This window comes from Hipposideros armiger, unplaced genomic scaffold (genome assembly GCF_001890085.2).
Source record: "Hipposideros armiger isolate ML-2016 unplaced genomic scaffold, ASM189008v1 scaffold_380, whole genome shotgun sequence".
Taxonomy (NCBI): Eukaryota; Metazoa; Chordata; class Mammalia; order Chiroptera; family Hipposideridae; genus Hipposideros; species Hipposideros armiger.
The window spans coordinates 647,587-666,178 of NW_017731730.1; the positions used below are offsets into that span (position 1 = coordinate 647,587).

The window sequence follows — 18,592 nt, forward strand, 5'->3', positions numbered from 1 at the left end:
GATATAATATTGATTAAGTCGCTCTCCTCGTGGGGGAGACAGACACAAATAATTCCCCACAATGAATTTGGGAAATAATGAAAGGCACATAGGAAAGAACCACTACACCCACTCAAGGAATCAGGAAGTGCTGTATTTATTGATTGCTTATTATGTGCCAGATGCTCTTCTAAGTGATTTACATTCATTCATTTCATACCCACAACAACCCTTTGCAGCAGGTACTATAATTACACCCATTTTATAAATGAGACACAGAGAGGCTAAGGAAATTGAACAAGTTATGAGCTAGTAAATGGAGAGGGCAGAATCTGAGTTCAGGCAGTCTGGCTCCAGAGATGAAGCTCTTAACTACAATGCTATCTCGCTTTGAGAGAAGAATATGGTGGATGAGCTGAAGGCCTCTCACGGACTCTAGTTAACACTAAACTTATATTCAAGCTCTCTTGGTCTATGACCTCAAGTATATCCTGACAATTGATATACGGGGGACTATACACAGTGGCAGACATATTGGCCCAGTGGGCTTTCTAGGAAAGTTTTCTGGAGGTGCTTCCTTGGTTATTGGTCTGTGTAAGCTGAGCCTACCTGAATCAAGAATATCCTGAAATCCCCTTTGCCTGGACCTGATAACGGCTCTAAGAATCTATGGGTGAGTTCTCTTCACTTTAGTCTTAAATAGAAGTAGAAGAGGGCATGAATGAAAACCACAGAGCTTCAAAGAATAACAGGATCCCATCCAAATATTCTGCGAGTTGGATGCAGGAGTACTGCCACTTACCTTTGGGCAAACATCTCTCTGGTTCCTTTTGGGGAACCATTTCAGGAACCCGCCTAAAGGGATCTTGTAGATCGATGGTGCTACATTCTGAGCACACACTGGTAGCATCGGACTTCTGCACAGCAGAACAAAGGAAAGAAAGAATCATTTACCTACACTCTCTTACTGTGGTCGTGCCTAATACCACATTCTATGACCTTTTGGGAATGAAACTAACTAGGGAAAGGCTTCTAGGTAGGAGGGGTGTCAAGAAAGTGTCCCCCTTGTTGGGTCCTTTTCTAAATGCTCTGACCAGCCCTGACTTCAGGAGAAAATTCTCTAATGGCTCTCCCCTGGTGAAGACATAGTATCTCAACATTTTCCTCCCTACAAATCATACCCTTGATCAGCTGTTTAACCCCAAATATGGAAACCAGATGATGAGGAGAAGGCTACTTTAGTGAGACTGGAATTTTCAGCTATGTCATCTCCTGGAATAATACGCCTACACCAGTGGTTCTCATTGATTTTGCCCTCCTGGAGACATTCTAGCAATCTCTAAAGACATTTTTGATTTTCGCAACTGGGGAATGCCACTGGCATCTAGTGAAAAAGGCCAGGGATGCAACCGAACATCCTGCAATACACAGAATGGCCCATCACAACAAAAAAAGTATCCTGCCCCAAATGGCATAGTACAGAAGTTGAAAAACCCTGGCCTAGACCCTTGCTTAAGATGTGATTCCAGAAGTTTTCTGTACACTAATCTTTATATTTTTCTGAGAACACTCTGGGAAAATTACCTTTCGGGGATTCTGTACTGACAGATAAGCATCATCTTCAGGGAACACGTCAATTTCCACACTTTGAACTCTTGGTCTGGCAGACTTGGCCCCCTGATGGAGCTCATGGGCCTGATACAGAGACGCACAGAGTATAATTAATATTCCTCCTGGATATCTCGCTTGAGATGAAACAAGTTTGACTTCTATTTGGTTTTCTGTTTGCCGTGAAAATTGTGACATTATTACTCTTTTCTTTTTACTTTTAAAAACTGTTTCTGGAAAAACTCAACATAAAACAAATCTGGGTTACCTAGTGTAAGAAACAGAACAAAATTTACCCAGAAGCCATATAATCAAAATAATATGGTTCTGGTACCAAGTTCATCAAATAATTCAGAGGTTAAAAATTACTGTGTCCTGTCACTTCAATGACTGAATAATAAATTATTTAATAAATGGTACTGGTATAATTAGCTACTCCTGAAAATTTAACACAATGCCAAAATATAGTAAAAATAAAATACATAATTCTGGTATATAAATAGATGAGTAAAAATATTAGAAGAAAAATTTGGAAAATGATTTTTTAACCCTTTGTGGTATAAAGGGTTGGCTTAGCAAAACAGAAAAGGCATACAGAAAAATATGAAACTATATCACTACATAAAAATAAAAAATAAATTTTGTCTGATGACCTGCAGGGATACCCAGATAGGACATGTGAAGTCACACTTTAGGTGACGGTTTTCCAAAAAACCATGTGAGGGTTTCTGACACAGTAAGGTCATAATTTAAAAACACTTCTCCCTTTTGAACACATGCAATAATATATACACACACACACACACACACACACACACACACACAGGTAAATAAATATACCTATGGACCAGACACAGAACAGAAATATAAAGTAGTAACGCTTTAAAGCACATAGTAGGTAATGGTGACTAAAAGTGCCCCCTATGAGGAAGGGAACCAGAACTATGTCCCAGGCTTAAAACTGTGGGCTGGCTTGAAGTTCTTGCATTTAAGAGAGAAAGTCAAAATAAGCTGTGGCCAGTGCCTTGGAATTATGATCATACAAAGTTGCATACCTACAGAGGCAAGAGGAAAAACAGCGTCAGAAATAGGGCCTGGACAAAGGTACCCATTGGTTCAGTGACTGGATAGGCAATATGCCTACGATCATTATTCGAGAAGCATGATGGCAATATAAGACTTGGTTCTGAAATCGAAGGGTCCACTGAAGATATGACAGAACTTAGGCTGCAAAGAGAGGGACAGATCTTCCCACCAAAGATGAGTTTTCAAACTAACACTCCAAAATATGTGAGAAGACACACATAAGATAAGTAACCCCTCCAAAATTAACTACCAGGAGGTGAATTTACTCAAGAAAAAAATGAAAGTTATATAATAATCTGAAAGTGTCTTTAAAATTTATAAGTTTAGGACTTAATAAGAAATATGTAGAGTGTCACTTCCTGGATATTAGAATAAGGAGCTCAGTGGACATGGTCCCCAGGAAAATAAGCATAAATGGTAAAAAAATATATATATATATTAAAAAAAAATGTTAAGTCTCTGGAAATTGTCCTAAGGGCATACAGCAAGTGAAGAAACATTTATTCAAGGTAATCTGCAAAATTCAATAATAAAAACAGGAGTCCACGGCACTGGAATGACCTGCCCTCCCCCTCCCCAGCCCTCCACCCAGATCAGTTTGATGGAAGCTCCACCACGGGCGGATGTGACCAAGAAGATGGGTTTCCCTCCGCCCTCAGCTTCCACTCCAGGAATATGCAGCTCACCAGGAGGTGCAGGTCACCAGCTTTTCTTATTCCCTACAACACTGAGTTAGAGAGGCTAAATTCCTGGTGAATAGAGCCAGGGTGTTGGACTCCCTTTTTCAATCCAGCCTCTACTCATAGGACAGTGGCTCTATTCTAGGTTCAACAGCCTGAGAATACTGAGTCCCTGATCTTCTTCATTCCAGCTAGCTTTTAGGACAAAGGTTCCATACAGGAAGAGAGAAGCTGAGATGAGAGGCTGCTGCCTCTCCAAGGACCTGGAGTAGTGGCTAAAAGATTTTGCCCAGGGTGGGAGGCAATCCATAAAAAACAAGAGCTCTAAAGTGCTCCATAAAAGAACTGACTTTATTTTAAATATAATGTGAAGAAGTTCAAGACTAAGGGTGCCCTTGAAAACAATGGAGATTTTGATGGTAAGTAAATAACAAGAGACTGGAAGCACTTCTTTATCGAAGGCAACAGGTTAAACCATAGGTCAGCAAATTCACCACAGAGAACCATGGAAAGAGACAGCTAAAAAGAGTCTCTCTGGGGTCAGAACAAATCTCAAAGACTGGCCTTAAAAGTACCCCTTCCTGAATTTAATTAGAGCACACTGTGGAGCAATTAATTCCACGTGGTGTTGTCAAAAACAATAGAGCAATTAGTCAACTTCACTAGCTATTAGGGAAATGCAACTCAAAGCCACAATGAGCTACCACCTCACACCTGTTAGAACGGCTGTTATCAACAAGATGAGTAATAACAAGTGTTGGAGAGGGTGTGGAGAAAACGGAACCCTCCTACACTGCTGGTAAGAATGTAAATTGACACAGACATTATGGAAAACAGTATAGAGACGCCTCAAAAAATTAAGAATAGAATTATATATGACCCAGCAATCCCTCTTCTGAGTACATACCCCCAAAATTTGAAAATGTTTATCTGTAAAGATGTATGTATCCCTATGTTCACTGCAGCATTATTCAGGGTGGCCAAGACATGGAAACAACCAAAGTGTCCTTCAATTGATGATATGATAAAGAAGATACGGTTATTTAAGAGTGTTTTGTTTAATTTCCACATATTTGTGAATTCTTTGTCTCCCCCTCCCTCTCCCATAGAACTCCACTAGCAGTTCCATCTACCCAGCACATCACATCCAACTGTGAAGAAACAATTACAGGGCATACTAAAAGGCAAAAAATGCAGTTTGAAGAAACAGATTAAGCATCAGAACCAGACTCACTGTGGCAAACATATTGAAATTATCAGACCAGGGTTTTCAAACAACTATGATTAAAATGCTAAGGGCTCTAATGGGTAAAGCAGACAGTATGCAAAAACACACAGGTGATGTAAGTAGAGATGGAAAAGGTTAAAAGAATACCAAAAAATAGGCTCGAGATCAAAAACGTTGTAATAGAAATGAAGAATGCCATTGATGGGCTTATTAGTACACTCGACCCAGCTGGGGAAAGACTCTCTGAGCTTGCAGATATCGCAGGAAAAACTTCCAAAACTGAAAAGCAAAAAGAAAAAACTTGGGGGAAGAAAACGCAAAACAGAATACCCAAGACCTGTAGGCAACTACAAAGGTGCAACATGCGTGTAATAGGAATCGACAGCCTCATCTCCCACCGCTCGTTACCCATGATCTCCTCAACTGATCCCTGCAGAGACTGAGTTTGTTCCCACCGCTGTCTCTTTTCCTATGCGGTTCGCTTCACTGTCCACACTCCCTTTCATCCAATCCAAATTACTGTAGGGCTCAACCAAAGGCACTTGATTCCCTCGTTGCCCCAGCCCCCTCTGGTCTTGCTTCCCTCTGAACTCCTCTGGCACCTCCCATCAGTGCCACATGTGCAAGACCACGGTTAGAACAAGCCCTGGATTGTGCATGTGGGTACTGAGGGGCCACCACATTTTATACCCTTATTTTCCCTGCATCGTGCAACCCATGCCCTGGGGCAACTCTAGCTCTGTACAAACTCTGAGTCTGTGTATGAACCTTCATACCTGTTTTCCAGCCTCAGGTTGCACAATATCTTCCTCAGGAGATTCAATATCTTCTTCCTCTGCAAGTGGGGCCAACCACGTCCCATCCAGCCCAACATCCAAGGTCTTTGGTGCGGAAGTTGATACACCCAGCTCCTCCCAGGTCTCTGGGCCTTTTTTCATCTCTGCGACCAGGGGAATGACATCTTTGCTCTCCACAGAAGAGCCTCCTGTCACTTCTTTTTGCTTTGGTAAGTTCTGCCTACTGCACCCCTTGCGACAAAAGTGCCCAACAGTGCATATCACAAAACAAAAAGCACGATGGAACCGGTCCAGTGCTAACTGGACTTTGGTTTTCCTGGCCTCTCCTCCCCCTTTTCCATCTCTCTCCTCATTGCTGAAGGAATTGAGCAGCAAGGCAATGAATAGGTTGAGTACCTGGAGAGGGGCACGAGGAGAATGGACAATTTAGCAAAGGCAAGGATACAGTAGATTTCCAGAGCAATCTCTCCCCCAAGACCCAAATCAAAGTCAAACAAGAATCCTATGTCCTTCTACCTCCCAAGAAAGTGCATCTGTAAAATAAATAAAAGGATCTCGAGAAGATTGAGGAGTAACAGAGATAGCAAGGTAAGACCAAAACAATTGAAGTTAAAGGGTACAGATAAATCCAGTTTTTCTGCATATAAGCAACATGTATTGTAGACTCTGGCCAGGGTAAAACAGAACAGTGTAACCATGTGGCAAAATCAAAAGTGTATATTCCTTAGGAATCAGCCAGGCTCATGAGCTTGGATTTTTGTTGGAACTGCCCACAGGGACATGGGTCTGATGTCTAAGACCACTGTGGGGTCCTCTGCTGTTGGCACAATTTGAGGGATGGTATATTTTGTACAGGCTGCATGGGTCCTGCTGCCCAAACTGCAGTGAGGGATTGGGGCTGAGCCAGAGGGATTTGAATCAAATTTCCAACTCTCCTGTTGCAGCACATATCACTTTAAATTCAGATCATCTCAACAGCTTCCTACTTAGGATTTTTGCCTACCCTTACATATCCCTCATTCATCATCTTTACCTCTTCAAACTTCTTTGTTTGTGGCTCTCACCAGCTCAGACATGTATAGCCTTCGGAGAGAAGTGTCTTGTGGGTATGCATGGGTCTAGTCACTTGTCTTCAAGAAGATGAGAATCCCCAAGTCTGGCTCTTTGCTCAAGCTCTCCTCTATCTGCTAAGTCCTCCTTGCCTCTTAAGTGTCATTCTCAAGTGCCATATCTTATACAAATCCTTTCTTAATGCTCCCTTCCCACTCCCATAGGTGACAGCTTGCTCTTCTGAACTTTTGTATCATTTATTGTCTCTCTATGCCACTTATTATGTACTTAGGCTAAAACTACCGTATTTGCCGGCGTATAAGACGATTTTTTGGCCCTGAAAAATATGCCTCCAAGTGGGGGGTCGTCTTATACGCCAGGTACACTTCAGATAGACTGCCCATAGTGCTTGCCCCGTGCCATAGTGGCCTCCCGATGCCCGCCCACTTCATTCCACATACCGTTCAGGCATCAGCAGCGCTGCTGGGTGTATGCTCGGCTGTGTGCGATTTTGCGAGTGTGGTAAATTCGGGTTACCGTATATTTCTTTACATATGCATTGAAGATTCGCGATTTTGCGCTATCATGGTGCCTGTTAGAATGTTGAAGAGCTCGCACTTGCACACTAGTGAGGTCCCAGGGAGATGCTGATGCAAGGGTGGACCGGACTGCTATAGTGACAGGACGGGCAAACAGGGAGCAGGGACCAATCAAATCAGGCTTTGTATACAGCCAACAGCCAACCACAATACTGCACCATTGTACAGTACAGCATAGAAAATGTCGACCAGTCAAACCCCTATCATCCCTATCATGGCACCAGCCAAAAGAAAGAAGTATGATGCAAATTTTAAACTGAAAGTTATAAACTTTGCTAAGGAAAATAATAACTGTGCTGCTGCAAGACAATATGGAGTAACAGAAAAGATGGTTCGGGACTGGAAATCAAATGAGAAAGCATTAAAGAGTATGCCAAGGGGTAAGTGTGCATTAAGAAGAGGCACCCCACACTGGCCAGAACTCGAAAAACATGTAGCAGACATGGTGGCTCAACATCGCCAAAACGGTTATGTGGTGACACGAAATACAATACGCTTGTTTGCACTTCAGTGGGCCAAATCAAATCTGATATTGTTTTACCTTTTATTTGGTGTGTGGAAGGTGTGCGGAAGAGGGGGTAGTCTTATACGGCGAGTATATAACAAACTCTGTATTTTGAGTGGAAATGTTAGGGGGTCGTCTTATACGCCCAGTCGTCTTATACGCCGGCAAATACGGTACGTACTGTGTGCAGATACCTAATATTTGCACCACAGCCCCAGCTCGATTCTGAAGAATCTTGTGCCCAGGCATCCCTGTGTGTCTCCTGTCTCTTCATAACCTCACTCGTGTACGCCTAAACATCTATGTCTCCAACTGCAAGTAACAGGCTCAAGGCAGCTTACATAATAAGAAAATGTCACATACCCAGAAGTTTGGAAATAAAACAGGGATCCAGTTATGACAGGAAGATAGGTTTGTTTTGCCTTTTCACTCTACCTTCCTCAGCTCTGGCTTTGTCTTACACTAGTTCTTCTACTTGCATAATGTTTGCAGTTCTACCAGCAGTCTCAGGCATAAGACAGCCCAGGGCAAGTAAAAGGATGATTTCCGCCCCCTCACCCCACCTTTTTTTTTCTTCAGAATAAGAAACCTTCCTCAGTAGATATTCCTTTACGTCTTATTGGCCACATTAAGTCACAAATCCCTACCTCAGCCAATCACTGGCAAAGAGAATATGATTATCTCAGAATAATTACCTGGATAATTAGCTATTATCGCCCAATAGCTATTGGGGTCAGTTAACATGAGCATTATGTGACAGAGAGGTTTTGTTTCATGTTTACCATATTTTCCTCAAACCAAATTCAAACACAGATTATTAATATTATATAGCATTAAGCTTACTCTGTGTACAGTAAGAATTTCACTAGTGAAGTGTTGCAAAAGAAGCTAAGACATTTGTTCAGTCTGTGTATTTTGTTTTTAAAAGCATCTAAGACACTCACCACAAGTTTTCCTATCACCATGATCAACAGAAAGACAACAATGCACAGTGAAGTTTTATCTTCTTGCATACATTCCCACATGTTTTCGATCCATTCCCCACAGAGGATGCGGAATACCACCAGAAAGGAGTGGTAGAAATCCCCCATGTGCCAGCGTCGCAAACATGAGCTGGCAGGGTCACAGGAACTTGTATTATTTCTTGTGGCATTGTATTTAGAGCCAAACAGCTGCATGCCAACTACTGAGAAAATAAAGATCACAATGGCCAGGACCACGGTCAGGTTTCCGAGGGCTCCCACGGAGTGGCCAATTATCTTAATCAGTGTGTTCAAAGTTGGCCAAGATTTGGCTAACTTGAAGACCCTCAGCTGTAGAAACAGACAACGAACAAAAATGGAAGAAAGGCCAGTTGAGGACGAGTTCCATCTGTTCAGCTATAAAACAAAACAACATGTTCCCATTCCCAAACCACAGCATTTATGACTTTCAAAAATCTTTTCAAAGCCAAATCCATCCTCAACATAGTCACCAACCCCATGTCCCAATCTAATACTAACCTAGCTCTACTTTTTGCTTTTAAAATGGAAATATTTTGTTCTAATTATTTTTAAATGATAAAGACTTTGGGATTATGATCATGGAATTGAGCCTACATGCTCATTATATAAAATATATAGCCGGGGTCGAACACTCAGGCCAAAGGGCCAAATCCACCCCGTTGCCTGGTTTTGTATGGGCTGAGAGGTAAGAATGGGTTTTTTTTTTACATTTTTAAATGGAAAATAATCAAAAGAATGGTATTTTATTACACATGAAAATCGTGTGAAGTTCAAATTTCCACATTCATCCATTTTTACTGTAACACAGCTACACCCATTGTCAAATGTCTACGGCTACATTTGTACTACAATGACAAAGCTGAATGGTTTTGACAGAGGCCGTGTGACCTGTAGGGCTGAAGATATTTACCCTCTGGCTTTTACAGAAATAGTTCCCTGAGTCCTGCATTATATAACTTAGGTAACAAGTTTGAATCTAAACTTTATGGCCATGATGAGTGTCATGTGATGTTTTGTACCCAGGAGAGAAAAGATAATCAGCATTCAAGACACACACACACTTTTTTCCAAAGAGACATTTTCTCATGGAAACTTACAGACATTTCAAGAGACAATAACCTTAGAGAAAACATAGCATCTAGTTTCATAGGTTATTTCTTATATTAACCTTCAATGTAAACCAATGGTTTAACTCTGAAGTACGATCCTGTAAAGTACCAACTATTTGGGGATGGAAATATTGCAGGTGAGTAAGTCTTATGTCCCAAGAGAAGGACCACCATCTACTGAGAGTGGAGCTGAGAGAAATTGTGGGTCTTGTCTCATATGCAGACAATGCCACAGAATTCCTCACTTTAGCACAGGGCTGTAATAAGTCCAAACAACAGTAAAATGAATGTAATTTTGCTCACTTGAGCACCAGTTACACTTTAGGTGAGCAGACTAATAATGTCTGACTCTGAGTGGTATGATCTCCTAACATATCTCAAGTATCAAATGTACATTTAGGTAACTGAATCAAATGTCTTACTCTATAGGCTTAGAAATCCTATCCATGCCAAATTAATCTTTGGAAGGGGACAAAAGGCCACCTTTGTGGTTTCCTGATTCCCCTCTCAGATGTGATTTCTCTATAGCCTTCTATTTATATCTCTTGTGGGCTCGGTCATAGTCGACTTTGCCTTGTGGTCATTTCTGGGCCTGTCTTGTATCATCCTGGAACTGCAGACTCCTTGAAGACAGTGCTTTCCTCATCTCCGAGCTTCCCCTGAGTCAGCTTATAGCAGGTACTCTGCAAAGGTTGGCAGAATGCCTCAACGGTTAGTGATGAAGGGCAAAGTGTACAGAACAGAAATGTGGCACTGGCAGCAACGAGGAGGGACTTGTGAGACAGCTTCTGCCGGCAGCACCCGTCCCTTCCTGGGCTCTGTAGTCTAAGCTTTCTTGGTAAGCTCAGGGGTGAGGGTGCCTGGCTCAAAGCTCTGTAGGGGAAGAGATCGCTGGAGCGATTGTACGCAAAGCAAGGAGCAGAGTCCTGAAACTGTAAGACACAATTTGACATCTGGTTGCCTAAAGGGTCATCATGGCGGGGTTGGGGGTAGGGAGGGAGTAGGGGTTCCGCTAAGAGAAGACCCCCTGGACTTCCCAAGGGTGTTAAAGACCCGGATGGGAGGAGGATTGCAGTTTTGGTTCTCGGGTTAAGGTAAAATGTGGTCAAGTTTAATCCAAAATTGCCACTGAACTCACTCTAGGTTCTTTTAGATCCTGGCTGCTAAGTCATTCAGTAAAATAAGAAAGTAAGTGCCTTACCACTCTTAAGGAACGGAAAACTGTCACACTGACTTCGCTCATCATCACATCTATAATACTGAGAAGAGCAACAATGGTATCAAAAATGTTCCAGCCGCGGCGAAAGTAGTAGTAGGGGTCGAGCGCAATGATTTTTAGGCACACTTCTGCCATAAAAACACCCGTGAAAACCTACAGTGAGACAAAGAAAAATGAGAAAAGGAAGCTACCTCTCCTTGGACATACGCTTTTCAGGATGGCCCCAGGGAACTGCAGAGGTTACAAAGAAATAAAATGTATTCTCATGGCTGTACCATATACCCTAATATCCACAACAAAGAAACATTTACTGCTGTTCATGAACCTCACTCTACCTTTGCTCCCTTCTCCACCCCCTTCCATCGCCCAGTCTAATGTTAACCCAGCTCACAACCGTCAGGATGGAGAAGAAATATTATGTTTCATTCCATGAAAAGTAAGGCAACATTGGCTTCTTGGTAGATGGCAAAAGGATAGAAAGTGTCAATCAATTCCTCTGAGATCTCTTTAAAATATCAATAAAAACTCCCAAAAGGGGGAACGACACAACAGCTCTGAAAAATTAAAGATAAATATCTCCCATAAGCCAGAATCCAGAAGGAGTTCACCTAACCACTCAGTCTCAACACCCTGAGCAGAAAACAAAATTTTAAAGGGGCCCAGAGCAGAGAATTGAAAAACACGACCAGGGACAGAAAAATGTCTTTGAGCAACTCAATTAGAGGATAAACCCTAGGCTGATTATGGTTGAAAGGAGGATTAGTGAGTTGGAATATAATCCTAAAAACTCACTCAGGGTGCAGGGCTCTTCACTCCAGAACAAAATATCAAAGAATTAAAAGGAGGGGTAAGAGTTTAAAAGAGTGCTAAATTATGTGTTTTCCATGGGCAAAAATAATTTTTTGTCTTATCTTTGATTATTAAGTACAGACTTAAGGAATTTGCAAAATGTTAAATAAGTTGTAGCCAAATTCAAAACTAAATCTATCTTCTGTGTCTTTGCAGAAGATAAAGCAAAGCATTTCTTCATAGTAAATAGCACATTCTCCATCACACACACACACACACACTCAAATAAATAGTAATGAGAAAAACCATAGTATGAAAATTATAAGGGGATGTAAAAAAGGTTAAAGCCTTTTAAAATGTTGTCAATTATAAGACTATCCTCTCCAGTTCTGGGGGGAAAAAAATCCCACAAATGATTAAATCTTCCTTTTAAAAGTGACAGATGATCTGTGTTTTTTTTATTTTTTTTATAGATGTAGAGTATTTCTTTTCTTTTTTTTTTTAAGATTTTATTGGGGAATTGGGGGAGGGGAACAGTGTTGGGGAATTGGAGAAGGGGACCAGCCGAGTTGTTGTTCTTCAGTCTTCGTTGTGGAGGACGCCAGTCGCCATCTGGCTGCCCATCGGCAGCTCATGGCCTCTAAGCTCAAGGTGCTGTGTTCAATCTTAGTTGCGGGTGAGCATAGCCACCATCCCATGTGGGAGTCGAACCAGCAGCCTTGTTGTTAAGAGCACACGCTCTATTCACTGAGCCATCCGGGCGGCAGCTCAGCTCAAGGTGCCAAGTTCGGTCTTAGTTGTGGGCAGGCATAGCCCACTATCAAATAGGCAATCTTGTTGTTACACCAGCTGAGCCATCCTACCACTTGTTGGCAGCTCAGCGACAGCTCAGCTCGGGCGCAGCATCACTGGCTCATGTGGGAATCGAACCAGCAGCTCTGTTGCTCAGAACTCACCCTCTTAAGCCAACTCTTAACCCATTGAGCCACTTGGCCGGCCCCAGATGATCTGTTTTTAGTGCATGGCTACACGAATGTAATTTTTCTCACCTGAGCACCAATAAAAGGTCAGGACGGTTCTCCTTATAGACGGTCTGTATCTAAGTTCTTTCAGTTCATCTAAATGCTTTTAATTCAATTACTATTTATTTTGAAAATCAATAAAATAAAATGACACGAGTTAAAAATAAAAGGATAGGTGAAGATAAATCCAGGATGGGCAAATGAAAAAAAAATATCAAGGGTGGCAAAGAAAATTCGAAGCTTATCTTTTCCCTTTAAACATTGCCGCCTACTCTGCCCAGTGCCACACCCAGTACCTAAAGGCACGTAGTGTTGCCTGTTCTGGTTCTTTGTGCTGGACAGACCCCCGTCTCCTTTTGACACACTCTTCTTTCTCCTCCTGTCTCCTTTGGGATGTAGGTGTCCAGCCCTACAGCCTCCCTGATGCCTTGGGACCATTGGTTTTGCAATCCAATTCAATTGTTATTTGTGGCTTCTTGGGAGCTCAGTGTACTCCCCTGATTTGAGTAATCCTGAAGCCTAGAGAGCTCGCTTCCAATTGCAGTCCCACAGAACTCTACAGGCCATCTAAATCCTTCCTGGCCCAACCATCAGAGGAGAGACGTTGGGATGTGTTCTTTGGAACTCAAGGTTCCCAGGCCTCCCTCCACCACCACCAGGGCACAGTAGATGGGGTGGCCACCAGCTTTGCATGGTGTGTCTAGGGACTAGCACACTCGGGATGGAGGCACAAGCTACAGAGACAGCTCTACATGTTTCTCATCAATTTTCAGGAGTTGGGGTGCAGCTGCTGCCTGTGTCCTCAGACACCAACAATGTCCCTGTCTCTTCTGCTGCCTCTGGGGAGAGTGAAGAAGAAAGTCACTTAATTGGCCAGCTTTTGAATGTAAAATGCAGCTTAACTTCTACACCCAGAATGCCTAGTCAGGGGAAAATCTGAGGGAGGCTTTGGTCATTTCCCACAGTTGGACCAGCTGATGACGTGACGGACAAACCACCTTTGCAATTGTGAAGCCCTGTCCATGGAGATGACTCCGGGTTCTTTGGGTATCTTCTGGAACTTAGCCAATAACTCCATCCACCAAGAGGTGCTGAAAGATGACTGCTGACTCCACTGAGGCAGGAAACGTGGCCCTGAGGGTATAGGATTCTGCTTCCAAGTGAAACAACATTGCCAGCCCATTTTTGGAGGATATCTCAGCAGGAGACAGCTGAATATAATGGCTTGGAGCCCAGAAGACCCCGCCTGTTAGCAGGTACTGTGTGTGTTAGGTTTATCATGCAGCATGGACTCTAATCCAACCCATGTACAACCACAGGGCACCTTTTCCCAAAGGCAGTATGGGGAAAGGAATTTACACGCAGACTGTCTATAAAGAGAACCACCCTGGCCTTTCACTGCTATCTCCTTGTAGCCCTGCTCCTCCTGGGAGGGATGTGGGACTGAGGATGACACGGTACCTGTCTCCAGTTCTACACCATCCTAAACTCGATGCATAGAAGTAGCTCCATGGACCAACTCCTGATTCAGTAAGTACAGTGGGTTTTCATCAATGTAAAGAAATGAATTTAAAAAATACATGCATCCATCCAAATGTCCATCTATCCATCCATCCATCATCCATCCATTTATGCATACATACATACATACATACATACACACATACATATATACATACTGCCTGGAAATACTCTGCAATGCTAAAAAACGATCATCTTTCTAGTAGGACCATGGGAAATGAGTTTCTTCTTTCCATTTTATTTGTATTTTCCCTTATTTTTAAACTCAAAAAAAAAGAGCATGTAATACCCTTTTTTAAGTTGGAAAAATAAACAAAGCTTTAAGAAGAAAGGGCTAGACATTCTGATAAGATTTGTAACCCATTAACTCATTAGCTAATTAGGGTAGAACATTCAGTGGGTAATTATTTGTTATTTCTGATATTTGGGAGACTAATTTTCCCTTGGGAAAAAAATGCCTCCTGCAGGATCTACGAATTAAAGTGAACAGTTCTTGAAAAGTCTACTCTCCTATCTTAGTTTGTCCAATTTAGCTGGGACTAGGTCCATCCAATGAGAAACACACTGAAGCGGGCTCAAATCTAGAACCCTACCCTTACCCCCTCCACTAGCTCCAGACACCCCCTTTAAGGAGTGAACCTCCCACAGTGCCAGGCCTTGGCTCATCTTTCCAGGGGAATAATACCTAGTAATGGCAGCCACATTATTTTGTGACAAATGATGTCATCAGTAGCACCAGGGACCATGGCACTCATTACCATGGGCCTCTGGATATAGTTAATGTTTTCTTAATTATCCCAAATAGCTGACCTTTTAAGATGTCTGGCTTCTGTCTTACCGCTGGATGACTCTTTAGTCATCTATTGGGAGACACCTTAAGAGACTAGAGGGGCCGACACAGGGGGCCCATGGAAAATTACCGGGTAAAAGCAAAACCCTAACAGTCCACTTAAGGGGACCAAAGTCCTGGTTAGGTTGGGCCACTCACAAAATGCTTAGACTTTGAAAGAGTTACAATTCAAAGTTTGAAATATGTTTTATATTTTAAAAAGCCTAAAGTTACCAGATTTCCAGTATACAACATTTTCTCAAAACTCCTATCCATTTTGTGATGCTCCAAGGCCAAGAAGACAGTATTGATTATGATGCAGATGGTGATGGCCAGCTCAGTAAAGGGGTCCGTCATCACCATTCTCAGGGCCTTCTTAAAGCACAGCCACTGGGGGCTACAGTTCCACACGAGGTATTTGGAGGCCAGGTTTTCCCCACATGGGAGGCAAGGCTCCTGCGATTTTTCTTGTTCTGGAGGAGAATGAAAGGGCAGTTGAGGAGTTATCTCTGACCCAGTTTGACTTCTCTCTGCCTGAGTGCATTCCTTCCTCCCTCTCCCCCAGGGTCTCTCGTGATACAACATGATCCGTCAAGAAGGGCACTGACTGGTGTAGACAGGTTTCCCACCTACAACTTCCATGTGGTAGAGTGAAGCACACTGAGTCTTTACACTTGTATTGAGCACCTGGGAACTGGACTGCACTGTTAGAGCTACAGATGGGTAAGTAAACTCTCTCTCTCGTGTAAACCCATGAGGGAGACAGACACAAGCCCAAGTTATTCTCACTCAAGGCAGATGATGCTGACAGCTGCAACAGAGGCACAGGGAGCCATCGGCGCTCAGGGGAAGGAGATATTGGGTTGTCGGAAAAGTCATGATGCATTTTTTGCAATGAAAAACGTAGAAAAAATATTTCATGACTTTTCCGACAGCCCAATAAATTCAGGCAGGCGCATCTACATGCACTGAAACAAATAGCGTTCTGTCAGCTGGTTGAGTTCGGGCCAAAAAAGCAGCTGCTTTTTTCCCTGGCACTATTTCAGGGACACATGCTGGCCAAATAAGGCAACGCAATAGACTCAAAAGTGCTCAGCAACCCATTTGACCCCATCCTTACAGGGACTTGAGTCCTGCCCTTGAGCACCAACCCTTAGTTGGATCCCTGTTACCTGCTGTTAATCAGGTCCAGATGGATACAGGTTGTCTTCACAGGCCTTCTATTGTCCTGTGACAATATGTCCAATGACAACTGCTACCTACTGAAAACGTCTGTCTTAATCTTCTTTTTCTGACTCTCCTTGTCACTGAGCCTTCCAATGACTGCCTGCCTAATCTGTGGGCTCTGTTTGTGCTCTTGGTCCCCAAGTCTAGCCAGTTCCCATACTACCCAAGTGCCAGCTCAGGGTGGGCCGACAGGGAAGGCCCACTTCTTCCAAACCATTTTGCTCACATGTCCCAAAAGGGCACAGAAAAGTACGCTTTGCAAGAAGTAAAACGAGTTGCAGAGGGTTTCTGTGGGGCTGAAGAGAGGAAGGATGAAAGGACATCATTGAAGTAGGCTCTCCTTTGGGCTGGGAGGCAGAACTTACCCTGCATAGTGATGGTGAGGATACTGACAGCACTCAGTGCCCTCTGCCTTTGGAAAGGGTCTCTGTGTTCTTCACAGAGGTCAACCGACAGGTTCTGGGACAGCCGTTTGGTTTGCTCCAGGAGACGTGGCTGTGAAAGAAAACATGGTGGACCTTCTAAGAAAAGGAGCCCACTCTCCTCAAAACTTCACAAACTACCTTGTTTCGATGCCACATGCAGCAGAGATGTTCAATATTGTGTGTAGGTTGAGTCATTGCAACATCATGGCATGACAAATTTTCAGTTTTATTTCATATTTAATAAATACAAGGAATATGGGGTGACCACTCATATTTCTTATGTATGCATATTTCTAGAGTCCTGCCTACAGAATCTTTTCTTTCTCTGTGATTTATTCATTATCAACAAAGACGGAACAAATTTTACAAAAATCAATGAGCAAAGGTTCAGGTTATGAAAGCAATCAAAACTCTAATTCGGAAACAATATTTGTGAGGGGCGGAAGTGGGAGATAATTTTAGAAGAGTGGATTGGGGCCAGAAAGTAAAGTGCCTTGAACAGCAAGCTGCCGAAATAGATTTTGAGACAGTAACTGAAAAGAGCATTCAAAATTAATATCAAAAGCCTATGTACTAAACCTCAAGCACTCTCTCAGGCTGTGCTGAAGAATTTATTGACTCTGCCTTACCTACAATTCTAAATTCTCTGGAAATTAAAGGACATAAACCCTCAGCTATCCAGGAAACTCGAGTATCCATAATGAGCTATTTTCCAAAAGCTCTGACCAACCAGGGCCCCAGAGGGAACTATCCTTTTGTGATAAGCTATTCTAAAGGCAGCGTGTGATCTTCCTATAACTATTTCCTATTCCACTTAAAGGGAAAAAACACGCTATACTAGGTGTCTGTGTCTTTGTCTTTGTGGAACAAGGAGGAATTTCCAAAATGTTTATATATATATATATATATATATATATATATATATATATATATATATATATATATATATATATATATATATATATATATATATATATATATATATTTGCAGTCTCTTCAATATGCTGTGGCCTGACAACAAAGAAGGCTCTAAGGCACTGGATCTTTCCATCACTCCATCACAGAATTGCTCACAGCAGTGGATGAAGTCCATCCATCTACTGCAAAGGCCACTCCACTCCCTTTCCCCACCCCATTCTCAGGCAGGCACGCCCATTTCATCTCCCTCCTACCTCAGGAAAGTGGCTCGAGTCATTATTCCCTGGCCTTTCTCTTCAACATTTTCCCTTCTTCTGACTTCTTTCTCCACAATTAAACACATTTAAACATCTCCCCCCATAATGATAAGAGCTTTTTTCTTCTTCTATGGCACATCCCACCACCCCCATAGCTTCATTTCTGCATATCCAACTCACTACTCAACATTCCTGCTTGGATGGCCACAGGTACCTCAAAACTGGCATGTCTAAAACTGAACTTGCCCCCTTCCCCATTCCCTAGAACATGTTCCTCTCCTGTCTCAGTAAATTACCCTCCACCAAGTCAGCCACCCGATCTATCAGCTGGGCATCATCCCTACCCATCTACATCTAGTCAATTGCCAAATTTTATCTTCTGTAGATCATTGTAATCTGTTCGTCTCTCTTCAACCTCCCTGCCCTACCCAGGGTTTAAGCCACTGTCATCTCTTACTTAGATTATTGCAACAACTTCCTAATTGGTTGATTCTAGTCTTGTCCTCCTCTAATCCTCTCTCTTCAATGCACCCAGGATTTTAAAAATGTAAATCTGGTCATATCACTCTTTATCTTAAAACTTTTCAATGATGCTTAACCCCTTGCTCTCAAAGGGTGAACTCCTTAGCTTGGTTTCAAGGCTTTTTGTGATGGCCGCATCTTACCACTATAGCGTCTTGCTACTCACCCCTCCAACCTCATCTCTCTCTCCCTCCCTCCCTCCTTCCCTCCCTCCCTCT

General features: G+C 42.6%; 1 protein-coding gene across 1 annotated transcript in view; it reads right to left on the reverse strand.

Moving 5' to 3' along the window:
* Positions 1 to 18,592, reverse strand: part of SCN11A (sodium voltage-gated channel alpha subunit 11) — an 81,107-nt gene that overhangs the window by 36,867 nt on the left and 25,648 nt on the right. Inside the window, 7 exon segments of the mRNA XM_019662725.1 lie at positions 782 to 896; positions 1,564 to 1,674; positions 5,358 to 5,774; positions 8,477 to 8,845; positions 10,847 to 11,017; positions 15,260 to 15,498; positions 16,618 to 16,747. Coding sequence (XP_019518270.1) covers positions 782 to 896; positions 1,564 to 1,674; positions 5,358 to 5,774; positions 8,477 to 8,845; positions 10,847 to 11,017; positions 15,260 to 15,498; positions 16,618 to 16,747 — 1,552 coding nt within the window.